This window comes from Fukomys damarensis, unplaced genomic scaffold (genome assembly GCF_012274545.1).
Source record: "Fukomys damarensis isolate Sample0158 unplaced genomic scaffold, DMR_v1.0_HiC HiC_scaffold_1, whole genome shotgun sequence".
Taxonomy (NCBI): domain Eukaryota; kingdom Metazoa; phylum Chordata; class Mammalia; order Rodentia; family Bathyergidae; genus Fukomys; species Fukomys damarensis.
Window position 1 is genome coordinate 51,317,344 of NW_022900913.1, and position 27,138 is coordinate 51,344,481.

At 38.3% G+C, this 27,138-nt stretch overlaps 1 protein-coding gene across 1 annotated transcript in view; it reads left to right on the forward strand.

The window, feature by feature from the left end:
* The window catches only part of Mast4 (microtubule associated serine/threonine kinase family member 4), a 493,834-nt gene that overhangs the window by 196,282 nt on the left and 270,414 nt on the right, over nt 1–27,138 (forward strand). The window contains exon 4 of the mRNA XM_033761224.1: nt 3,945–4,019. Within this exon, the coding sequence (XP_033617115.1) occupies nt 3,945–4,019 (75 nt within the window). The remainder of the gene's footprint in view (nt 1–3,944; nt 4,020–27,138) is intronic.

The following is a 27,138-nucleotide window of genomic DNA, read 5'->3' on the forward strand; positions in this document are numbered from 1 at the left end:
TTGTTTGGCTCATTCATGATCAGGAAGCTGGGAAATCTAAGCATGTTCTCTTTATCTACTTGATATAGTAGAAATACTGTATCTCCCAACCTGCTAGTTGTAAGATATGCTGAATTCATGTTCCTCAAAATCAAAAAGTGAATTCTAAGGAACAACAGAGGTTACAAGTAGGAAAAATTTATTGGGCAAGAGATAGCTCCTGAGAGACAAGAAGGGGCCCAAAAGTGGGTTGACACAGACCCCACTTCACAAAGGAAGTTTTATAGAACAAAATCATGAGGTGGGTACAACTTGGGCAAAAACTATGATCAATAAGATTACAAGTATAACCACTTACGCATTACAGATCAATGGGGAAGCAGGTCACATAGCAAGTGTCCAAAAACAAAGACCTTTTAAGGAAGGGATGGATCAGGAGGAAAGGTGTGATCAATTACACACCTGGGTGACCGATGTCTATCTAGATTTTATTGAACCAGGTGATACCAATTATAGTATAATCTTTAATTTGTTGCTTATCCCTCAGGAAACCATGTAGGCCTGGTCATTCCATCCTTATCTTGAGACCTGGCCTTTGACACAATCACCTGCAGCCACAATTGTGATGTGTTCTCATCCTCTGCACTGACTCCCTCGAGGACCTAGCCCTGTCTGACTTCCTAGAATATTTCTACTGAGCTTAGCTGCCTATAATACCTGGATTCTGGTGCGGGCCCCCTTTGTGTATCATAACATGGTAAAGGTCTCACGTGGCAAGACAGAGCAAGTATGCTGGCTCAAATCTCTCTTCCTCTGCTCATGCTATCATGCGGATCCCATCCCCATGCCCTCTCCTGTACCTAATTGACTCCCAAAGGCCTCACCTCCAAATACTGTTGACATGAATTTTGGGAAATTAAGTTTCTAACATATGAAATTCTGAGGATACATTCAAGTCGTAGCGTATAGAGAAGTTGATTTCCTGAGAAATCATGAAGGAGAGTCCTAGTGGGTTTGTTGTTGTTGTTGTTGTTGTTGTTTTTTGTACAGTGTATTGAGCTGTACTGAATTGTCTAAGCTCAAAGAAGCATTATTTGTATTATTTGTGTTTCCATTGAATATGTCAAGAGATCTGGTAAATAGGAAGACTTGAAAAGGGGAGGCAAAAGTTGTTCATGTAGGGTTGCCCTGAAAGTGTAGCAGCAGGTATGTCCAGCTCTTAATAAAGTTCTTCTCACAAGTTTCCATGTGGTTCTAATTGTGTGGCTCTGTCTGCAAAATGTCAGTCTCACAAAACTCTCAAGTATGTAGGCAACTGATCACCATGAATTTTTGTTAACAGTAGAATATATAATGCCTAGTTTATGGAAAATTAATGTTAGTTTAAGAGTCATGTGGATAAAAAGTTGCTGTGAGCTATTCACAATTTCTTTATTTTTATTTTATATACAATTCATTAAAATGACATTAATCCCTCTGGCTCTTCCTTGGTGTCTATTAAGGCATAGGATGGGAATCTCTGTGTAACCACATCAATTATTTCATAGACCTGTTTGTTCATTGCAAGTAGATTGTTGTTACAGATGCATTGTACCTGATGATAAATGAGAGAAAATGGAGCCCAGGTTCCAAACACCCACCTCTTGAAAGATGTGCTTGCTTTTTAATATCAGCCTTCTACCAACTGGGAGTTTAAGATTCAGATCTCAGGTTTAATATCAACATCTGCCTCCTGCTGAGTTCATGGTACAATTAGCTAATTAAAAAGAGATAACATTTTCACCTTGGAGTCAGAAGAAGAGCAATAAACCACAAGCCCAGGATTTAGTTAATTTGCACATTGACTATAATTGTGTATTTAAAGCTAAGATTAATTTTTTTCCCTGATGAGTGGGAGCCTGGTACTATGCATTGGAACTCTTAAATCAGTTGTAATCATTCCATAGGGAGGTTAATAAGGGCAGAGAGTTCTCCAGATCTGTTAATGAGGATAAGTACTTATTTACATATGGTAACTTCTTTTAGGGAGAAAAGAAAAACCATTAAAACCCCCTTCTGATAAACTATTAAGTTTAAAGGATAATTTTCAAACATTCAAACTAAATAAATTATTTTAAATGTATTTCTGAAATAAAAACCATTGACTGTCAAAATGTGAAGTCATGCTCAGTTTTTTGTTTTTGTTTCACCAAGTAGGGTGTTAATGAATACCAGTTCTGCTATTTATTTTTTTGTTTTGTTTTTGTTTTTGGTACCGGGGATCGAACTCAGGTCCTTGCGCTTGTGAGGCAGGCCACCGAACCGCTGAGGTAAATCCCTGGCCCCAGTTCTGCTATTTATTTTTTTGTTTTGTTTTTGTTTTTGGTACCGGGGATCGAACTCAGGTCCTTGCGCTTGTGAGGCAGGCCACCGAACCGCTGAGGTAAATCCCTGGCCCCAGTTCTGCTATTTAAACTTCAGTATATTTTTCTAGCTCAGCTGAATTTCAAGACTTATTCCCTTGCATTTTTTTAAAGAGAGTAGAGAAAGGATACATATTGGCAGGAAAGTTTTTAGGGGGAAAGGGGAGAAAAACTATATATTCCTGACTTGTAGTCTGCTACTTATGATGTTACCTTTTGAAAAGTAAGTGCTATATTGTGGACACCCAAACACTGATTGTTGGTAATTGAAGTGGGTGTGATTGACACGTCTTAAAAGCAATAGAGCTGGCTTGGAATTTAGCTCAGTGGTTCCACTACCTGCCTCATAAGCACAAGGTCCTGAATTCAATCCCCAGTACAAAAAAAAAAAAAAGCAAAAAAGCAATAGAGCTATTATTCCTTGAAGAAAGAAAAAAATTCTTAAGTATTGTCATGTAGACACTGCATTTTTACCTAAGTGGGGGATCTTTCACTCTCTCTGTTAATAGAGTGAGTGCATGAGTGCCATCCCTTGTTTGAGGGTCCTTTTGCTGCCTCTTTTGACCCTGCCTTGTATGAGAATCTATAAGCCCAGGGTTTTTGTGGACCTATCTCTCTGTTGCTTTCATCTTGCCATCTCTGAAGATGACTCAAAGAGGGGGGTAGCATTTGCTCTTTGTTTTTATATTGGGGATCAAACTTAGGACCTTGTGCTTGCTAAACAGGCAGCGGCACCACTGAGCTAAATCCCCAGCCCCTATTTGCTTCTTAAATTCTGATTTGTTACTGAGAAACTTTGAAAGATGGAGAAATAAAACTCTATACAATTTATAGAGATCCCTATGCCCAACCTCTCCTTTCAGAAGTTTGTAAGTTTGGCGTGAAGGAGTTCTGGGGAAGTTTTAAGCCTGTCCATGTTATCCATTGCTCAAAATATATTAGCATTAACAGAGCTGGTCTAGGGAGCGATCATTTTTACATAGGTTTGAAGAATAAAGTTAATGTTGAATCTGTACTTGAGTCAATTAAATATAATATGCAGTTAGGAAAAGAGTTGTTTTTTTTTTTTTCTGGGTGCCAAAAAAGATTAATTCTACCAAGGTGGTAGAGAAAGAAGCCTTAAAAGGCAGACCTGACATGGTTTGATGCTTGTGTCATTTTGGTTTTGGCCAACAAGTTTAACCCTGAGCATGCTCCATTATGTACTCTGTTATTTTAGGAAAATGCACTTTATGTTCAGGGAAATAATATTTCCATTGTCCTTAGAATCTTTGAAATGTAGAGGAAATGATAAGATAAGAGGAGAATGAAACTTTGATGGGAAGTGGGCTGTATGACTTTACATACGCACGTCAGAGGTTGATTAAAGAAAAGACTAGTATATGACATGTGCTTTTGTGGGGGAATGTTCGTCAAGTGTTTTTGTCATTAGATTTTTAGTTAAAACACAGTGCCGTTAAACACTGTCCCTCTCCCTTTTCTGACCATTTCGTCACCATCCCACGCCACCCCACCGTCACCTCCCCACTTCTTGTTCATTCCGCATCTTCCATTCACTGTCAGGAAGGGCAGCCTCCGAAGAGCCATTTCAACTCCGCCCGGCATCGCCAGAGACTAGTGGACCCAGCTGCTTCAAAAGTGAGTGTATCCTGTTGCCCTGGGTGGCGGCGGGTGAGCATGGCAGTGTGATTCCTCTGCAGTAAACGGGCGGCGGGGTGTGTCTCTGCTGATGCATGTGAAGGCTTTAGGATGTGGATACAGGGAAGGGGAAAAGTTACCTCTATTAATACAAGACAGTGGATACCAGTGTTATTCTTGTAAACATCTGGCAACCAGCCTCGGAAACAAAAGAAAGCCTGATTTGTAGCATTTGCTGGGATCCGTGGTTTATGCATTCCTACCATGGCCCATTTCAGCTCCCTGTGTGACATCATTGGATGCAGAGAGCTCTGAGGAGTGCCCTGAAGAACATTAAGTTATGCTGTGTTACGTATGGCCTCTACCATTAGGTTCAGCTGATTAGGTTCTTCTAATATGTGGCAGAAGAATTAGGAGATGAAAGTGTTGAGTATCTGTTGTCCTTGTTTTTAATATGTTTACTTTTAAATTTCAGCATTCTAAGTTGATTTACAGTGATTATTTTTTACCATGGGCTTGTAAAATTCCTGGAAATTTACTGACGTGGTAGGGGGCAGCTCCAGTGTGCTGGTCATTACATGCGTGTTGAGAATATTCTTAAGTCCATTTGGTCATGCTGAACTCACTAAAAGATACTAGTAGCCATGGGAGAGTGACCTAGGCATATGGGTAAGGATTTGGTAGACCTAAACACCTCAAGTAGTCTCAGGCTAATTCTGTTTCCTATCAGCTTTTATTAAACACATATTTATTAGTTAGCAGAATAAACATGATTCAGAACAAATTCATGAACCTTGTCCTATACACTCAATATCCCAGTTCTCTTTTTTTTCTACTTCAGGTCAGTGTCACAACTTTCCAGAGTCTGTGCAGTGGGCTTTGAGCCACAGAAATCCTCTGGCTGGCTTGCTAGACATATGGCAATTGAACCTTGAGTGCCAGTCCTAGGGAAGAAAGTGGAAGAAGAGCCTCCTTGATTCCATGTCCTGTTCATGGGAGAATGTCCCTAAAATGATTTTGCCAGTTCACATATCTTAAATGTCACTAATTTCAAAAACGAGAGCCTATTTTTAATATCTACCATGGAACTAACAAGCTACTATTTTTTTCTTCATCACCATACCATTGGGGGATGCCAATGAACAAAAGTCTCTGGTGTTGCCTAAGATGCAGGTACTTCTGATACAATGCTAGTCACAATCTTGGGTGAGTAATTCCTAGTGAGAGCTTGTGACTATGTATAGGTTATAGTTTTAATCCATACTACATTGCCTGTACTCAGGTATTGAAAAGTAAGCTACAGATGTCATAGCCCTTTGTCACATTATCAAGTGCCTCAGGTATCTCTCCCCCCGCCCCCTAATCCCAGACAACTCTAGAGGCTTTGAGATGAAGTCATGCAACCTTTGTTACTGTGCCTGGGAAGGAAATAAATAAGCTTTGAATAAATCAGGTGATTTTCTCCTGTAAGATGTGACTTTTGCTAAAGTACAGCATAGCTCAGAGGATAACAGGCCTTTCTTGGACCCACCTGTGAAGTGTAACTAATGAAGCCCGAAACTAATGTATGAATTATGAACATCCACTATTATACAGCACACACCTCTTGGTCTGTGGTGTTTTAACATGCAACTCAGCACATGCTTTTGATTTACTCCCTCCTACTCTTTAGTCCTCTGTTTATTTCATTGTCTTGACATTTTCAGAAATACCATACCTTGACATGCAGTGTGTTATATAGTACACTATAAAGAAGCTCATTTTCTTCTCTTAGTGGTTAGAGGATTTTTTTGGTTATTTCATTTTGTTTTGAGCAAGAATCATGGCTGCTTTTTCTGTACAAACTTTCAGAGGATCTCATTAAAGTGCTGCAGAGAAGATGCCCAGTGCTCCTGGGAGTAACCAAAAGCCATATTGCCAAAAGTCTTAAAAGGTCAGATCTTTTCCTTTCCAAAATACTACAGAAGTGGAAATTTAAGAAGCACCTAAAAATCTTTTCTAATATTAAGGGGTAATGGAAGAAGCCACTGTTTGCTGTGCAGGCGCATTACTTGGACAATAAATGGCAAATGGAAATGTGCATCTGTGGAGCCAGTGACCTTTCATTTACAAGCACACTTGGCTTGGAATCTGCACTGTGTCATTTTCAACTCATTGTAAAGAATTCTTACAAATTACAGGTTTCCATGTTGTAGGGGTCAGTAATAATTTATGGTAAATGAGCTGCCAAATCTTTGGTGAACCTTGATTTCCTTGTGAATCTGTACCGCGCAGTCTCGGGGAAGTGTGGTTAGGTAGAAACATTCAGCTCACGAGTAACGGGGTGTGGTGCAGAGAATCTCCTGGTCTGGGTTGCACATTAGCTTTGCCCTGCACCAGCCCTGTACAGCCTTGCGTATGTAGTGAGTCAACACTGAGTCCTCGTTGCTCTAGCTTTTGTCATCGACCAAATGACGAGAGTATATGAAAAGTTCTCTTAATGAAATTTTGGAATTGTTTTCCTTTTCTGTCAAGGCTATTTATTTAAAACTAGACACATTACCATTTAGTCTGAGATTTTTGAGTGGCATTTCTCAATCCTAAAATCCCTCTATAAATGTCATCATTTTTCATCACTTGCAAAGCCTTATTAGGTAGTCTTCTACAAGTGTCTTCACTGCAAGTTAATTTTTAAAACAAACTATAAAGTGATGGGGGAAAATATAGACCTGACATAAGTGGATCATTTTCTTCTTAAGGAGTTGGCTATTTTTTAGCCTCAGTTTTTGCTTTGCCTTAAAAAACCTTTTGTTCTTTGAGTATGGGCAAACAGCCTTTAAATCTGTTTTATTTGAATAAGATTGAAGGGTGAGGGGGAGATCAAAGATAAGTAATACTCCTCTGATTTGCTAAGCTTGTCCACTGGGAATGTCTAAAGTGTCTTTCACTTTGAGAATATGCTCACCTGCCTGTCCCCCCAGTAGGAATGCTGTTAACACAGCAAATGAACAAAGAATGAGGCGAAGCGGGCAGTAGGAATAATAGTTCAAAGACCACAGAGCTGTTATTTGTGGAGCTGGTAAAGGCCTCTGTTAAATAAAAATCAGTTTGATATGGGAGCATCAGGGACATGATCTGGTGGACAGAAGAGAACACGGGAGTGTACTGAGGATTAGTTTTCAAATCTCCTGGCATTTCAGCACAAAAGGATGATGAAGATTTATTCCCCATGAGCTGTCATTTTATACTAGAAGCTTTGTTGATCCGGAATAAATAGGTTCATAAAGATTGTATTGAAATTTTGAGCATACAAGAACAAATAGTGGTAGGCATAGCATTTAGTAAATTTCAAAACCAGAAAGTGTTGTAACACTCTATTCTTCTTTTTTAAAAAAATCCCAATACATAGATAATCCAGCTACCCAAACTGCCTATTGTTGTAAGATACATTGTTTCAATCTGCTGTAGGGCTTGAAAATCTTTTATTCTTATTCTGAGCAATTTCTCTCCCTTTCTCTAATGAGAATGAGGTGTATAAAATTTGGTCTCCCCTGATGGGAAAACCAGTGCAAAGCTCTCTCAGAGCAGATGGTCTTCTGTTCTCATTACTATAAACCATTTAGGATTGATCTTTTTCATTTTTACCTATCTGAAGAGTGAAAATGTCTTTGAGACCTTAGAAACCCACTGTGAAGAGAGAACAAGAACCTGCCTGGACCAGAGTTCATAGTTACATAGATGGTATAAAATAAAGGCAATGGAAAATCATGCAATTGTGTTTCTATCATATTGAAAAAAAATAGGTTGTTTTTTTTTAAGCACTGAAGGAATAAGCTTTGCATTATCTATAGTTTTGAGGCATATTATGCATGGAGTTTCTGGATGGTAATTAACACCTTCTTAGTCCCAGGAATTTTAAGTGTTAAAGAATGATTTCTTTTTTTTTAGGATGTAATACTTGTTACTATATTTAAGGACATAGAAAGATAGGAAAGAGATTAGAAGATTGGTTGCCGCAATCATTTTGGAAGTATTTTAGTCACATAAAATGTTGCACTGTGTAAATTTTTTTATAAAGGGCTTCAGGTATCATAAATTCCTAGAGAGATCCTCAAGGCAGCTCATATTTTTGTTTTTATATCAATCATGTGTAAATTGTCATTGACCCCAACTAAAATGAACATGAATTTCACTTCTGAGACTTATTAGCTGTAGCCTTGAGCCAATTACTTAAGGACTTTGAGAAAACCTCAGTTTTCTCATCTACAAAATGGGGACCAAGATAGCAATTTCAGCAGACTGAAAATTCATTGAAATAGTACATGGAAATTTTTTGCTACATGGTCAGATACTTAAAGAGTGCCAAATTGTAAAACAAACAAAACATTTAAATTATGATTGCTGGTATTAGAATTATCAGGTAACTATTTATTTGATTTTTCTGGGGCTTTCTCCGGGTTTTGTGAAATAAGAAGTTAGGACTGGATGATTTGTTAGGTTTAATGTCTTCATTGGTAAGTCTATAGGGAAGGGCCTCAGGATTTAAAAAAAGAAAAAATAATGGAGATGTACTATGTACATGTACTAACTTCCTACCGCAATTGTCATCATTATTAATTGCAAACATATACTAATAAGGGTCTGAAAAAAAGTCTATAATTGTACTTATTTTTGAATGGCTACTGTACATTCACTAGTGTATTAGACATAAAGGATATAAGTTGTAGGATTTTATTCCTGACTATCAACAATGTAACTTAGTTGGTAAACAAAGCACAGACAGAAACAAACTGAATGATAAATGGTATCAATATGGTGCTGATTTCCAGTAGAGGGAGATCTGTGAGTAGCAGTCAGAAAATAATTCCTGATAGTGATGGTTTTTCATCTGGGCCTTAAAGGCAAGTTAAAATTTTTTACGCAGCATGATTGTGGGCATACATATTCTACAAATATATGCAGCTATTGACCAGGTATTGGCCATATCATAATTATTAGCCAGACCAGAATGGAGGGGTCGTGACACAGGTGGAAGATACGCTCTTGTCATGGTCTTTTAAGGTGGGTTACACCCCACTCTGAGATCACACAGACTTATAGGATTTTTAGATCCTATGTACTAGCTATGAAGTCATGGGAGGTCTGTCTTTATCAGTGTAATGGAGGAATAATAAATCTTCTTCATTAAGAGTGTTATTATAAGGGATGGTCTGGTACAGCCATTTCACAGAATAATCAGATGGTTTTGGGGAGGGGAGTAAACTGAAACATGTTAAATCCCACAGTTTGCCAAGTTCTAAAGCCAGAGGCCTGTGTGTTAGTCAGCTTTTTGTCACTGTGACAAAATGCAGGGGGTAATCAATTTGAAGGAAGAAAGATTTATTCTGACTCCTGGTTATAAAAGTTTCAGTCCATAGCCACTTGGCTACATTGTTTTTGAGTCTGTGCTAAGGTAGAGCATCTTAGCAGAGAGGGTGTGGTGGAGCAAAGCTACTCACCTTATGGGGTTGGGAAGCAGGGTTCATATAAACCCTTGAAGAGCATGCCCCCAGTGACCTGCTCTCTCCACCAGGCTGCTCTCCCTAAATTCCCAATACCTCGCAATGGCACCACAAGCTGAGGACTAAGCCTTGAACGCGTGAGTGGTTTTGGGGAGATTCTAGATCCAAACTACTGTATAACAGTATATCACTGGGCCCTAGTCCATCTCGTAAATCAGAATGCATTCATTCTTTTCTGGGGGGATACCAGGGATCGAACACAGGTCCTTGCGCTTGCAAAGCAGGCAGCAGAACCACTGAGCTAAATCCCCGACCCTAGAATGCATTCATTCTATCACTAAGTGGCTCTGTAGTTTTAAAAGTTCCAGTATTGCTCAGAAGTTCAAGTCTAAAGATTTCTCTCTGACTCAGCTCATTTCACAGTGAAAATCAAAAGAACAAGTTACATAGTTGCTATATACTGTATTGCAGGGTAAACATTCCTGTTCTAAAAGGAAGAATTGGAGAATATCAAGGAAGGATTAGACTAAAGCAAGAGAAACTCAGTAGGGTAACATTAAATCCTATAGCTCCATGTCTGAGATTTGAGGTATGTGGTAGTATGATATAAACTCTGGAGCAGCTGCTCCTCTCTGGCCTTCCTGGCTGTAGACCACGCGGCCACTCTCTTGAGCTGGCTTGTCTCCTTTCTATAGATTTTTTCAGCAGGCATTCTATGTTTCCAGCATGCTGAGTTTCTGGAGTCTCCATTACAGCTTTGTCTTCAGTGTTCCACATCACCTCTCTGGGGCTGCCTGCACAGACTAATCCTACTACACATTGCCTGACCTCCCTGGACTTCATTTGATAGCTGGATGGAAGCTTTCATGATCTTGAAACTCTTCCATTCTGAATGCCAACAAAGTCTGCGTTATGTGGGTGAGGCCAAGGTTGGATACTGGCTCTGACAATAGCCTGGCTGCAGAGGCCCGAGTGCCTGGATGGCTAAGCATGGTGCCATAAACCCTAGGGAATCAATTTTGTACGCACCCCTGTGTGAGAAGGTATTCCAACTGCTCTCTTCTCAAAAAAAAAAAAAAGTTTAGTTTGATAGTTTTGAGCCTATGAGGGATGGAATTGCTGATTCTTGACATGCTCTCAGGCATGTTTTCTGTTGTCAAAGTACAAAGAGCTTGATTTTTGCTTTACTGGCCCAAATAACCTCAGTGGCCATACCCTCCTGGCTGAAACTTTACACGTGGGTCTTTTCCGGACAAAGTGCAAGTCTTTTTAAATCTTTCCATTCGGCTTTTTGCTTCTGATTCTCACTGCACATCTGGCTAAAAGCAGCCAAAAATACCCATGCCACTGCCTAAATGCTGTGATGCTCCCAAATTTTCTGTCCAAATAATTAGTCCATTACCTTTAAATTTTGCCTCACATCCAATTTCAAGGTACAGTATGGACAAAATGGAGACAAAGTTCCTTTCCAGAATGACACATGCCTGGCTTCTAGACTGTTTACTAACAGAAGCTACCTCCCCATCTGAAACTTCATTCATATGGCCTTTACTGTCTGTTTCTATCAGCATTCTGGTCTTTTGATTTCCCAATAGAATCACCCTATAAGCTCCAGTTAGAGATCTAAGCTTTTTCTATCCTGCATCTATAAAACTCCCAAAGTGCTCCCACAAACCAGTTTCAAAGTTTTCTGAATCTCTTGGTAGACCACAGTGACCCTACTTCTCAGTACTAATTTTCCGTGCTGGTAATATCTTCATTGCTTTGACAAAATACCTAAGATAAATCAGTTTAAAGCAGGAAAGATTTATTTTGGCTCATAGTTTCAGTGTGCAGTTACTCGGTTCCTTTTCTTCTAGGCCTATGGTAAGATAGAGCACAGCTTTTTATCTCATAGTGGCCAGAAAACAGAGAGAGGGTTGGAGGTCAGGGTCCCTGTATGTCCTCCACGTGCCTGTCCCCAGTGGGCTACTTTCTCTGACCAAGCTATACCTCCCCAAGTTTCTGCCAACTCTCAATAGTGCCATCAACTGGGGACTCAGCCTTGAGCACATGGCCTCTGGGAGTCGGTCCAGATCCCAGCTGTAACACTTTGTATGAAGCCATAATACAGATATAACTTGCAGCATCTTTGTGCCAAAAGTTTGGGAGTATTGTGGGTATATACTGCTGAAGATTGGGCAAATCAGATGACACAGTGGAAAAGAGCAGTTAGAAACAATAGCCTGAAGGGCAGGGACACACAGCAATGCAGATAGTGCCTACAGTGAATTCTTGTGGGAAATAGATTTAAAAATCAATTCTGTGGTATCCTATTTTTAATATTAATTAAAAACACAGAGATACCATGCGATATATAAGCATTTTACAGGAGTCCACACAAGGACTCGAATATACACAGGAGACATTAGAAAATTAGCTTGAGAACAGGAGGCAAGGGCATGGGACGGAATGGTAAGCACATAAGCACATGAACTGATGGAGTAGTGATAGTAAGCTCTGGAGAGAGGCACGTGATTTAGCCCATTTTCCTCTATGCCTGAATCTCCCTAAGAAAAAGTAAGTCGACACATGATAGAAGGGAAGCCTCTATGCTTTAGTTGTGGAAGAGTCATCTGTGAGAGAGATCCTGCTCCTATGAGTGATGGAACAGCCAACACTTGAGCAGTGCTGACCTGTGCCCAATGTGGCTTCAAGTCCTTTGCATACACATGGGCTCCTTTCATCCTGGTGGTGGTTTTACAGTGCTTGATGGGTCAGTGCCATTTTGCAAGTGAGGAAAGAGAGAGACAGTAAAGTTGAATAGTCTACAGGAGAGTACGCAGCTGGTAAATGGGAGCCAAGACCCAAACCCAGTCTGTCTTCCTCTTAAGAGTCCCAGGCATCTCGCTTCATTGCCTCCTGATGGACATGATGAATGTGGTGAGGAGAGGTGCTAACACTTTACACAGATGATGCCCCTGGTTCACACCTGGCAGGTACGACTATTTCCTTTTTATGGAGGCTGACAAGATTTTTTTCCATAGTGTGTCATGTACATAAATCTCTGTATTGGAATATAACATAGTTCATGAGGATACGGCTAAATGATTTCAAGCATCTCAGCATCCAGTTCAAGGTACAGAACATGACAGTCCCCTCCCCCACATCCAAGGAAAATGAAACTTTCCTTTATTTTTACTGGATGCTAAACTATGGTGCTAGGAAACAGTATCATGAAAAGCCTAAATATTTAGAAGTGAAAAGAATAGAAGTATAAAGAGTAGTGAAATTGCTATAGGTATCAGGCGTGAGGAAAAACCTTTATCTTTGTATTGATTTTTTTTTAAAGTCAGTTGCTTCTGTTATGACTAGCCAAGGGGCATAGACAGCTCATGAAGGAAAGCAGAAAAGGCTCTCAATGAATTTAAAGGCCACCTCCTGTTATCAAAAGATAAAACAGTTTGAGCTGCAAGTATTAGACATAAACCTACAGATAAATATCCCATGGTTTGGATCATAAGGAAAGTATCTGAATGGGCAGATAAATGATGTTTTCATCTCTCCTCTGGTCACTCTTTAACTCTATGGGATAGTTTTCTTCTGTGTTCAATTTCAGTTACTATGGGCCACAAAGCAGTGACAGTGTGTATCACACCAAAGGAGAATGTTTTCCCATACCTCAAGTGATCAGTTCCTTCTATTCATGTCCAGAAAGTGTCATGTTGCATTCTGAATGCTATACTTACAAGGTCTTCTACCTGCCTAGCAAACCTGTATGCGATCCACAGGCTTTTGGAAAGACATGGCAATGAAGTTCCAAGACTTGCAAGAGGTCCCAGAGATAGTAAAACAGAAGGCAAGATTTAGACCAGTTAGTCTTAGTTCTCACAGATCACGCCATGTTCCTTCCACCCCCACCTAGGAGGGCTGGGCCTCCTTCCCAGGTATTTCCCATATGAGACAAGGTGTGGTCTTGGGTTCCAAAGGAAGACAATCACTATACCTTCTTTTTATCTCAAGCAATAGGCATGCTCTTTTTACCTCAAGTGCCAGAGAAATCCGTTGGCCTACAATTGAAAAATATACAAAGGGCACAAATAGTTCACAGAAAAGCAAATACAAATAATTGGCTTTTATACACAGGAAATGATTCTCAGTCTTAAGAGACGTGCTTTCCTAAGAGAAGTGCAAATTAAAAACTGCTGAGATTATTTTTTTTTAACACATTAGCAAGACTCAAAGTTTCATAATATTTCCTGGGGAAATAACTTTTTAACTAATATTTCTAGTGGGATATATGTTAGTATGACTTCTGCAGAAGGAACATTGGCAGTGATAGTCAAAAGTACACATACACATACATGTACCTTTTGAAATGACCAATTTCCTTTTGGGGGAGTAAAGCCTCAGATAAACCAGTATATACATGAGATGAGTCATGGAAAAGATTTTTAATTACCCCATACATTTTCATAGCAACATTATTAGAAGTAACCCAAACATCTTTTAGTAATTAACTGTATAAACTAGTCATGTTTTACTCATTTTGTGGAATACCATGCAGCTGAATAAAACAATTAGATCACTCTTTAGTATGGAAGACTCTAAAGGGCATAAATGTCAGAAGACTACATAGTGGGCTTGATATGTTTCCAAGAATGTACACTCATGTTTGCTTATGTAATGAAGTACTAATATTATATATCATTCATAAATTCTGTGCATGTTTATATGAAACAGAACTTTGGTTCTCTCTAGAAGAGAAGTATGGCAACTGGATGGATGGAGGGGACAGAAGAAACTGTAAAAGGAACTAATGCTTCCTTATACTGTATGGCTTTTGAGCCGTGTTAATATGTTACTCATTTAAAAATTTTTAATAGTAAATTCTGTTGTGTATGGCAAAGTTCTACAATGTGATGTTGTGATATATATAAAATATATAATATATATACATATGCTTTTTATTGTAGCAAAACAAATTAACGTATCTATCATCTTACATGAAAAATTTTTTTAAACATTAAGAGATCTAGGATTCTGATGTGGCTTCCCTCTTGTTCTTGGTCACTTCCTAAAGCTCCATAGCCACTTGGCCACTTTTAACTTCTACTGTATCCTCCTGAATTCCTAGGTCCTCTCAACAAAGGACTGTTTAAGCACATTAAAGTTTCTTGAAACAAAAAGGATCCCCAGGACATGAAGTAAGAGGCCATTGAGTTTACACTATTTTTTTTCAGCCTAATAGCTATATACTTAGACCCATATAAGTAATTCTAAGGAAAATGGGTTGTACTTACTTTCTGTGATGCTGTGAATAAGGTACGATATAAACACAGTATTAAAGCACATGAAAATAACACAGTAAAAACTACCTTTAAAATAGAGTTCCACTGGGCTGGGTTTTAGCTCAGTGGTCCCAGCAACTGCCTCACAAGCACAAGGGCCTGAGTTCGATCCCCAGTACCAAAAAAATAAAAATTAAGTTCCACTAATACATATAGGGCATTCATTTTGAGGCCAGGCTCTATGCTAAGTGCTAGGGTTTTGATACTTAGATGTAAGGTGAGGATAGCCAGATGCTTTTTGAAGCATCACTTTCTAATCTTTATTTTTAAAAATATTTTTGGTTAAGTATAACATATATTCAGAGAAGTACAGATATTTTGTTTGATGTTATTTGTTATGGCTTCTATCGAGATGCCTGCCCCCCAGGCCTCATGAGGTCAAAGGTAGGGATCTTCCAAGGTGGCTGCATTTAGGGTGTATGCTGGCATTAAGGGTGTGAGTGCTACCTGCCCTAAATATAAGGGACAGAAAAGAGGACTGCTCCTGTCACTTGCCACTGATTACCTGATGCTTCTTTTCGACTTTTCTGCTTTGCTGCCTTCTGCCCACCACTAATTGTTTCTCCTCTCTGATATTCCTCTGCCATGCTACTCTGCCTTGGAGCCTGCCACTTATGAAATGAAAGTTCTACTCTCTGAGCTACTATAAACCTTTCCTCTTTAACTTTGAGTGTCAGGTATTTTTTCTTAGCAATGAGAAAAGGAACCAAGACATTATTCCATTGGTCTCAGACATTTTTTTTTCCTCTAAGAGTAACATATATCTAGAGAAGTACAAATATCAGTGAATGTTCTCAAACTGACTCCACCCATGTTTCCAACACTCAGATAGAAACCAGCATTACCTGCATCCTAAAAGAGTCTCTTGTGCTACTCTTGCAGCAAATTTCAGAATGCTTTGAATTTCTGTTGTTTTTGTCTTACACCTTTCCTGATGTTTCTCGCAGATAATAGATGCTCTAATAAAGTGAGGAATAAATTCTGGTGTTCTATAGCACAGTAGGGTGACCATAGTTTACAAGAATGTATTATGTATTTCATAAAGAACTCAAAGGAGTGCGTTCTGGGGCTCCCAGTAAAAATCTTGAGAATGTTTACAAAGACAGAAATGCTAATTACTACAATTTGATCATTGATACACAGTGGCACCTGGATCACTGACACTTTTGTGAACCAAACACAAAGCAAAAAGCAAAAGTTTGTTTTGTTGGCAGACTCAGGTTTGTTTGACAAACCTGATAATTGCCATCTTTCCCACAGAAACACAAACATGGTCACCTTTTCTAAAGGTGGAACAAATAAGGTTTGTTAAGTGAGGTACCACTGTACATATATGTGTGTATTAGATTATCACATTGTACCTCGTATGTAAGTATAATTAAAAATCAAGAAATACCCTGTCCTAATTTATTACTCAATAAAATGACAGTGTTTTTTTTTGTTTTCAAGGTAAGACTGGGATGGACATATAGGAAAAATGAGGAAGTACAAAAAGACTACCGTCACTGTGGCTTTTATTATTTCAGTTTTAAGATTTCTATTTTAAGTCCACATGAAATGTGACCAAAACCAATGGGGAGGAAAAAGTTTGTTGTTTAGCCTGTTTCTTTTCCTAGCATTGTCTGTCTCTGTCTCTGTCTCTGTCCTTGTCTGCTCCCCAGCCCCACTCATGAACACCTGATGCTTTTAAAGCTTAACACACCCAGTATTCCCAGGTGGTCCCCATCCAAGTGCTAATCAGGCTCAGCCCTGCTTGGACTTGGAGATCAGATAGGAATGGGCACATTCAGGCTGGTATGGCTGTAGTCTGTCTTTTTTTTTTCAGCGGGCAAAGATCAAATATATATATGTGTGTATATATATATGTAAATTGTTATTATAGCCCAACCTCTGTTGTCCTTAGGGGATCCCCCCAACCCCAGACTTAAAAAGCCTGTTGAATGACAATTTATTGACTTTTCTCAAGAGTCATCAGAGTCCTGATGACTTGTGTATTGGGAAATTTACCAAGATAGAATTAGCAATTTATTTGGAAAAAGGGTGTAGGCAATATTTTAAATTTAGAGGTGAAGAGATCACAGAGTATCTTAAGTATCAGTTACCAAATTTGGCTTCTAGATTTATGAAGAACTACTGAAATTGCCCCTTTGCCTTCGAAGACATCTGAATCCTGTATGCCCCTGTATTCATCCATCTGTTGAGTAGAAAGCAAATCAAAACATGACCTGTAACTCTAAAAAGTTAGTCATTTAAGCAGCCAAGTTTGGTCAAGTCTTGTCTTGATTCTGTGGATTCTGATAGGGTTTTGGAAGGAGTTCATCTCCTAACAGTGCTTAAGAGGAGCAGTCTGGACACTCGGACACACTTGCTGGCCAAAGCTCAGAAGCCAGCAATGATGCTCTTTTTGTAACTGCTTTCTTTGTGTTGATAACTGCATTGCCTGTTTTAACATTTTTGCAGGTGTGTTTGTGTATGTGTGTACGTGCATGTTTTGGTAGATGTTCCCTTCCCATTACCCCCTATACGTTTACGTATTTCCTGCCTGAAAAACAGATTGAATATAATGTGCCTATATATGATTTTCCTTGTACGTATTCTGCTTTGGATTTTCTGAACCTGTTGAGTATATAGATTGATGAAGTTCATCAGTTTTTGGAAGATCCTTAGCTAGCATCTATTTCCGTGTATCTTCTGTCCTGTCTTCTTTACTTCTTCCGGGGACTCCATATGAAACCTAAGGTAGCAGTTTAATATTGTTCCACAGATTTTAGACACTTGCTTTTGTCTTGGTTTTACTTTTTACTTTTTTCTCTTGGTCATTCATTTTAGGTAATTTCTATTGTTTTGACTCAAGCTTTGCTGACCCTTTCTTTTCTTTGTTCTGTGAGTGAATAAGACCATTTCATTCTGATACATTTTTCAGTCTAGCAGTTTCCCTTTTTGTTTTATACTTCTACATCACTGCCAAAATTTTCATGTCTTCGTTAATGTTTCCACACATTTGTCACTACCTGCTTCAGTTCAGTTGTTTTTTCAGTCTTTGTCTGATGACACCAAGATCTGGACTATCTCTGTGTCTTCTTGTATTGCCTGTTTCTTTTACTGAACGTGGGTCACAACAGTATCCAGATCCAGCTCAAGCAGAGAGCAGAATGACTGTGCACCTCTACCCAAATGTTATGACACAGAACATATCTTTTTTTGAAGTTACATATTATTTCATCTCAGTTTATGCTTTTAATTTACTCAAATTTTTGGCACCTATTGGAAAATTTTAGATCCTAGAAGCAAAATTCCATTGTTTGAGGCTTGCTTTTCTACTTAGAATGGATCATATCACCCAGTACCACTTCTCTCAGCTTAAAAATCTAAGCAAGCTTAGGAAGCTACAAAATGATACTTTGAAAAGAAAAATCATAAAAATGCCAAGGGAATAAGTTTATAATTCCAGCTTTTGGGAGGCTGAGGCGGGAGGTTCACAGTGAGTTCAAGGCCAGCTTGGGCTACCTAGTGAAACCTTGTCTCAAAAACCAAAACAAAAAAAAGGTAAAAGCATAAATATACTTAAGAAAATAAATTATAAAAAGTGGTAAACTTGTAAAAGGAAAGAAGAGACCCATTGCTGCTCTCTACCCTGGTGGAGTGGAAGGAAGAAAAAGAATCTGCCATAAACAGGGCAAAGAGGAATGAGCCACACTTATGACACATATTTCATTTCTAGCTTTTCTTCTTTGTTCCTGTGGTAAACAGCTGTTTCTTTTGACTGTTTACATCCTAATACGAAATTTGCCAATAGAGGAAAGAAAAGAACAAAGATCATCCTATCATCCTTGGCTTTTCCTAAATAGAAGACACAGTTCTGTTTCATCACTATTACAAATGCATGGTGTGGTACAGTCTGTATTTACTGGGTGTATCTTTCACATGAACTCTAGACCTATGGTATGGTAATCATGTGTTTTTATGCCTGTGTTTATTTCTTTATGTATTCAATCACTGTCATACACCAGGGATTTGTTTCTGTACCTTTTGTTTTCAGTCCTCTGGATTTGTTGTTGCAGTCTTGTGAGGCATACAAGGGGGTACTTTATTGAATTACAATGTAGCCATCCACCTCTTTCATAACAGTGCAGTTCAAGACTGTGTAATTCAAAGTTAGTAAGTATAATAACTGTTATATTGTGTAGCAATTAATTTGGTCTGTTTTCCTTGTAGTTGTCCTAGTATTGTACTAAAAATAGGTCTGAATCTACATTTCTCAAACTATACTCTGCATATGTACCTGAGCAATGTCCTCCCTCCCCGCACCGATGACACCGATGTTTCATGCTCCCATGAATTTGGGGCGCACTGCAGATTATTCCCTTGCTCTTAGCAGATACAATCCTGATGTTTCGTATGGTGTGGAGATGGTACAATGGGTCAATCCTCCAAACTGTATAAGTTGGGTGATTCTTAAACTTATTTGCACATAGAACTTTTTGCTGAGGAAATTTAAGTTTTTCATCTCAAACACTGCTTAGGGCAATGTTCTAAGTGAAAGCTATTACTCTTTATTTTGGGAAATATGAGAATTTCATATTGCACTGTCACTCCACACACCTGGAAAACATTTGATAGCTTCTAATAAGTACCTGGCAGCTTGTACTTTGTTGGAAGGAAGCCTCTTCTAACCAAGAAGCCTGTTTGGTTATATTATAACGTTGGGTTTCCTACTTGGTAACAGTGTTGTAATGCTCTGAATTATAGGCGTATACTTGTCTCAGCTGCCTTGTCCAAGGACTTTCCTAGTTTACTGGTCCAGGAAAATAAGCTGGGTCAGCTGTCATATCCTCCCAAATGAAAAAAGACAGCCAGCCGCCTGTACTGCAATTGGAAGGAAAGGTCAATCAATATATTACCTTTCTTTCCATGTGTTCTTTGGCCGCCAGCTAAATTGTGCCTTCTCACTAGTCGTGGTAATCTCTTCTGCTAAATTTTATTTTAACCTTGCAAATAGGTTAAAGGAAGGGCATGGTTAATAATGTCTTTTCTCATCTACCTCTGAGAATATTATTCGGCCAGAATCTTGTTCCCCTTTTCCGCTGGCTCCTAGTCCTGCACAGTCCTGCTTTGATGGTGTGTTCTGCAAGTAGCTGGATTTATTTATTGTGGGAATTTCTCCTAGAGCTCTGTCATGCTCCTGCACAGACAGAATGCAAACATTTTTGTGATTTTTGACAGTAGCTGGGATCTATGTGGGATTGGGGGTTTTCAAAAAGTTTCTCAGTCAATATGTTTACTCTACTTCACCAGCCATGCAGTGTGATACGGTACATCACCAATACTTAAAATAGACTGCAACAGGAGGTCAGAATGGAGCATAGATTTTCTAACACAGCATGTTAGATGAAATGATTTTGTGTACTTTGAAGTGGAAAATTCAATCAGAATTTTCCACACTTTTTAGTTAAAGCAACAGTCTTATTTATTGATGAAAGATAGACTGAGAAAAATAAAGAATGCAAACAGAGTCAACAAGAAATCTTAGCATATCATTCCATTCCTGGTCATAGCAATTGGTCTTTTGTAATTTCATGAAAGCTGCATGAGATTAAAAGGGTCTGCTTAAAATATAAACTATAGAATGCTTAGAACATATGCCAAGATGTTTAGCATGTGTATGGATAAAAATGGAATCTTGCGTTTTAAGGAATTTGTTTTTCATTAGGAGATGGACTTCATGCTTGATAAATGGCAATTGCAATTGCCTAGGTAATCCATTTTGGGTTAGTTTTAAAGTAGTGGAGCTCATTTGGAAAGCACCTGAATGTATCACTAAAATAAGAAGGGAATAGATTGTCTAAGCTTTCATCGAAGTGGGCTTGGAGGGTATTTAAATTTATGACTAGGTGTTTTTCATCTGTCCTTTAGCGCTCTGAAGATATATATCAGCATAACTACTCAGTATATACAGTAGTTGAATACTTTATAGTTTCGAATTTCAAGACCTGAGGTGATGTGTAAGGTTTATTCGTGTATATTTAAGACAGAAGACTAATCTAATACTGGAGTGCTCGATGTGTTACTTTTCTAGATACTTTATACATATTGTTTCATGTAATCTTCATGACAGTACTATGAGTTTCTATAATCCACAAGTGCCAGTGAGAGAAGAGAACCACACAACCCGCAGCCATATGGTGAAGTGAGCCTGCCATTCCCTTCAGCATGCAGACTCATAAGCCAGTCTTCTGAGGCACTGTCTGGACCCCTCTCTGAGGCTTTGCCACTTCAACATATTCATTATAAGGATGGATAGAATAGCAACTTACTCAAACTACCATGTGGGACTTAGTATATAGGATTTGTTTATTTAGATGCTTTCTTTAAAAGATGTAATTCTTTACTTTGCTCTGGCTACTGTTTTTAATTTCTGATTGATATATAATTCAACTCAATGTAATTCAGTTTTCTCTTTTTAAAACTAGCATTAAAAATGACAGAACCATTTAAAAGCATTGGTGAAAATTCGTCATTTATCTCCTGTGGCTTTGAATGTTAGTCAAGGCTGCAGGAAACTTTGTATTATTCAGAGTTCTCTGGTCCTAAAGTTGATTTCCCCCCTGCATTTATATTTTTAATACAGTAGTATCATCAGTTTTATCATTGCTGTATATATTTTTACTTTTATTCTCTATAAAGTAAGTCTGAAATCAACTGGCAAGTTCAGATTTCTAAGGTAATCAGTGGAATTCCACATAAACACGTTTACCATCTGTGAAATTCAGTAAGCAGATTGTATGCTTTATATTTTTAAAGGAAAATCCTAGATAATAAGTATAATTGGAACAAAATAAAAACCACCTAAGCTTGCAAATGGCTACATTTACATGTGATAAAGGCAGGAGCTTCCTGCATGAAAGTCCCTTTATATTTTGGTTAACAAAAATAAGAAGTGACCTTACGAAAATTTTTTAGTTCTAAAATTTAAATGTTCACCCCAGTTGTCCTTGTGATCTTCAGAAATCACAAGGGATCATTTTGACTTTGAAGGAAGAAGTCTATCTTTGCAGTAAGAATAGAATTCAGTCTTTGGGAAGAAGCAATTATAAAACCCCAAAGCCTTTTATTGCTTTTGATGCTTAAAAAAAAAAAAGCAAAACCTCCCTGTACTGAAATATTTTCTGCTAATTAACTGTCACAAATGTGGTGCCATTAAGCTTAGAGTCTCTTTGGTTAACTTCGAAGTTATTAACTCACACTATGCAGCCCTCCCAAATATATTTTGGAAAAAGGAAACAAATTGACAGATCTGTAATCAATGTTTCCAAGCCTTTTTTGTTTTTTATAGAACCTACTTCTAATTTAAAGAGCATTTAGTTGTGGACATTTTTTCCCTACTCTTTGAATAGCTGCACCAGCCCCCATGATGCCTGGCTTGTCTTGATATGTGGTGTTCATTTTGATACACTGTGACAAAAGTGACATGTAAAGTTCAGTATCAAGGACTTTTTAAAAGTATCAATTAGAAATGTATTTAGTTGTCAACAACAGAAAACTCAACTAATAGAAGATTTTAAAGATAGGCATTTATTTTTCTCATATAAAAACCATTTGTTGGCAGAACGTTCAGGGCTGCAGCACTGTGGAAACTTCTTTTGTCTTTGCTGTCTTTAAAGTGATGCCTCTGACTCTGGGAAAAATCATGATGTAACTTTAAGACTCAGTTCCTCCGTCTGAAAAAAAAAAGTGTAATCCTTCCTATACCTACAAAGTGGTGGCAAGCCTTGTATGAAATCCTGCAGGAGAAAATGTACTAGGAGAACAAACTTGTTTCTTATCACTGCCGTGCCAGCCACAGTAGTACCAGTGTTTATAGCAGCGATGGAGTGAAAAGTAAGGAATAGGAAGTAGAATATCCTTCCTTAACCCACGTTCTTCATTCTTGAAGTACCCAATTGCAGCATTCTGCCAGCTAATGTTACTTAAAATAGCAGATTGGAGAAGGTACTTTTAAATATGCCAGATACTATACCCCTTAACCAATAGTACCTATTACTTACTAAGTGACATATATCCTCTACAAGCCAATTGTTTATTTTATTCTCTGACCTCCTAACAATAAATTTCAGTACCATTAGTGGCTTAAGTTCACAATATTGATTATTTGAATATGTGTGTCATTAATCTTGTATCACTCTCATCCATTTTGCATGTACATTTTAAGTGTAGTCTTTTGCATTTAGATGGAGAGAAATAACCAGAAGAAAGTCAACTTGTGGGGATTAGCTTGCTACAGCACTTCACGAGCTCCCTTGAGCTAATTTGCCAGTAAATTTCTAAACTAAAATAGGCTTTCAGAATAGTGACTGCTAGATAAACTGCAAGGTGTCCTTAGTAAATAAAAATGATTCATCTCAGTGGATTAAATTCACTGTCACTGGTCAAAGAGGGTCTCATCCAGTTCTATTTCCTGGTTCTACAAAAAGCCTTTTTCTTTTTGTGTCAAGATTCTCTGTAATTGTAATGAAACCTTTGAATTATTATCAGATTTTTAAAAATTGGTTCATAAAAGGATATTGATTCTTTAAATTAGAGACAGTTGAAATGTTGTTTATACGTATGTGTCTCCTTTGATGAGACCTGAAAACCACCGTCAAGAAATCTCATTTTAAATCTGTGTTAAGTTACGCCTTTTAAAAAAATTATCACAATCTGATTGATTACTTATTGGACAGTGATTTGGGTGTGGAAATTCAGGTAAAAGTGAAGGTAAAAGTGAAAATCTGTTAAGTGGAATTTTTTTCTAGTTGCTTAGTTTTTATTACCTGTCATTGTTATGCACTTCTTTCCCAGGGCATTTTCCTAGGTGATGAGAAGACTCTAAAATCAAATAAAGCTTTTGAACACTGAAGTTATTTGCTACCCTCCTCTTGAAGAATCGTATAGATTTCAAATGATTCTAAAAGGTGTCTCATATCCACTATATTAACTAGCTTTTTAGAACCTTATGAACATTGTAGCTTTTATTGATCCTAGGGAATTGAACCTAACAATAAGCAATAAAAGTCAATGGTAACTTTCTTCCCATAGAGGGGTGTGCAGATCAATATTTTGAATTTACTGTAATTTTCTGGTAATAGATGAAAAAACTGAAAAAAATGTCGAGACTTGTGGGGAACAGCTGTGTGGGTTGCATTTTTGTCTGTGTTCACTGTGGGTCACAGGGGTTCCCCAGTAAGAAGAAACATAATTAAGTGGCAGGATTGATACGCTTATTTATCAGGACTTTGTAAGTCTTTTCTGAGGAGAAATAGAAAAATCACAAAATTTGTTTATGACAATCTTAAGTTTATAGAGATCCTAAAGGACCTTCAAATTTGCATTAAGAGCAGTTATGTTCTAAATCCCTATGATTGTTGTTTGATCTTCTGTTAAAGAAATTTGCCTAGCGATATAACTTGCCACGTAGGGGTGTGTGTGTGTGTGTGTGTGTGTGATTTTAGTGGTGCTGTTTTTGCTTTGAATCTTTCAGTCATTTCCACAGAAGCATGGCCAGGTTCACTTTTCAGAAGTGGAGAGGGTATAAGGATTACACACACTTGCACACTAACTTAACCTCTGTTCTTTCTTTCTTACAACTCTTCACTTGTGCCCTGTGTGTCTTAGTTAATCTGAGTACTACAGTTAATGGGACTAGCTAATGTCTAAGGTGCCGTTTAGCAGGTGTGCTCAGTGCAGCATATGCTTTATCATTAATCTTTCTAGCACCCTGTGAGATAAGTTGTCTTATCCTCATTTCATAATTTAAGGAATGGTGTCTTAGGACAGGCAAGAAGGCTTCTCAAGGACACTGTCTAGTACTCTTTTGAATTAGAATAGGTGAGTTTATCATTATGAAATGTACAATTGATTTAAATAAGGATTTCTTTTAGCTTTATGTTCATTTGATCTGTGTTTTCTATTTTAGCTTCTTGTATTGTGAAAGACCAGCTTCCCTAGATCAAAACTAGTTTCCTTAATTTTGAAAAAGACAAAAGATTTGCTTGACTCTGCTCTTTCTTTAAGAAGAAAGTGAGCATACAAAATATGTACAGCATGACCTTGGGCTGGAAGATGTTAACCTTGATATCAAATATACTTCATTAAGTATATAGCAAGCACCCCATAAACTAAAACTATTAACAGCATAAGGCATTAGTCATGACTCAGCAAAACCCATCACAAAAGCATGTAAACTTTGACTAAGGGGGCAGATTTCCCTTTTGTAATAAAAACTAAAAAGACAAAGTGTGTACAAACATCCGATTTCCAGGCTTGATTTTTTGACATCGGAGGTATAACGTGGTAAGAAGCATCAAAACCGTAGTAATTGAGTAGAGAGGAAGCTTGTGTCATTTGCTCATTTACTTGGGGTTAGCTGATTATTGGACTTGCTACGCTCTTTCTACTCTTAAAAAAATTTGTGTTAAAATAACATATTTGTAGGCTTTAGCTTCAAATAAAATCAGGGACTACGAAACAATTTAAGTGTGAAATTTGCTTAGATCTGTGTAGTTCTCTTTTCTATGAGTAATTGCCTGTGTGTTACCAACTATGAATGAAACTTGGTAACCTATCTAATGAGATCTGTGGTGCAAATATACCAAGTCATTAGTTGGTAATGAAAAGTAATGAAAATACTCTGGACCCTGGCAGATGTGTATTCAAATACAGGCTAAGCCATTTCTTAGCTCTGTGATTTATGAGAGTTACTTGACCTGTCTGGTACCTACCTTATTTTGCAACTGTAAAATGGGAATAACACATATTTATTGTTACCAGTAACAGTACATACATGTCATCTTGTAGTAAATGTTAGATATTATTGTTAACCTGATGCAGGCAGTGGCGCATAATGGAAATAAATTTTCAGTATTTGTGTAAAAATTTTAAAGTGGAAAAGGGGTTTGTCACGTCTGATAGTTAACCTCTTTGTTCAAGTAAGACCTGGAAGGCTGGCCTGTGCCCTTACCTTACTTTGAAACTTTATCTCATGTTCCTGTTCACTGGTGACCCTCTGGTCTAATTTAAGGGTTCTGTCATTTCCTCATCCACTTAACTTCTGAAGGCCCTTGGTGCTTTTGGTATTCAGAAGTCCCTTTTCCTCATCTCTGGGTGGCACCCTGTCCTTACCTCTGCTATGGCTTTCTAGTCTTTCCAGAAGTTAGCATTTCTTTCCTACTCCTGTGGATCCCATACATGCACCCCCACCAACCCCCCCAGGGATCAAACTCAGGACCTTGTGCTTGGGAGGCAGGTGGTGGCACCACTGAGCTAAATCCCTGGCCAGAACTTCTCTTTGACCTGCCTCTCCTTCCCCTTCACACTACCTAGTGCATGGTCCTGGCTATGTCATGCTTCCTGGATTGTTGAATTTGCTCATTTACTTGGGGTTAGTTGATTGTTTGGCAACCTGGCACTCCTTATACCTGTGTCTTTTTGGAAGTCCTTCGATACTCTTAATACCCGAGTAATCCTCTAATCATCTTTTGCTCCTATTTAAAGGTTTCATAGGCTTTCCGTTGCCTGTAAGATAAAAATGAACCCTTCCAAAAACTCTCCAAGACCTGGCCCTGTCCTGCCTGCCTTCTCTTGCCTGTTGTTTTCTTTCTATTCTCTGTACTGGCCATACTAAGTTCCCTTGTAGCCATGTGCTGGCTCCCTGTACCCCACCTGATCTTATTCTTTCCTTCCTCTGTAGAGTCCCTTTACCCACCCTCTCCTCAGGATATCTGGCCAACTCCCAGACATTGTGGAAGAAAGAGCAGGTGCAAGTATTGTGTCACTTAGGGGTTTTTGACTCACAAGGAACAGAGAACACAAGTTAAACTGGTTTAAACAATAAAGAGATTTGATTGGCTCATGTATCCCAGAAATCTAGATATATTCAGGGTGAGAGCTCTTGTTTCAAAGGAATCACCCAAGACCTTATTTCTTCCTGTCCTACTTTGGCACCTTTGATGCCTATCCTTGTGGCTGCTTTGAGCTTCCTGCGGTTAACACTCCTTCATTGCTGTTATCTCTCTTGGATATGGGACAGGAAGGTTCTTTTCCAGGAGCCCTCAGCAAACATCATTTTGCATATGGTTTGCCGAGATTGGTTCACACAACATCTTTGAACCAATCCCATTGGCCTAGAAAATGAGCTTTGTCATTAGCTTACCTTCCTCAGCTTGTTTTTGGCCCGAGGATAGTGTTGATTCCAGCCCTGTCATCATGAGTAACAGGAAATGTTGAGCAAGAAGCAGCCATGACCTGCCTCAAAAAAAAAAAAAAAAAAAAAAA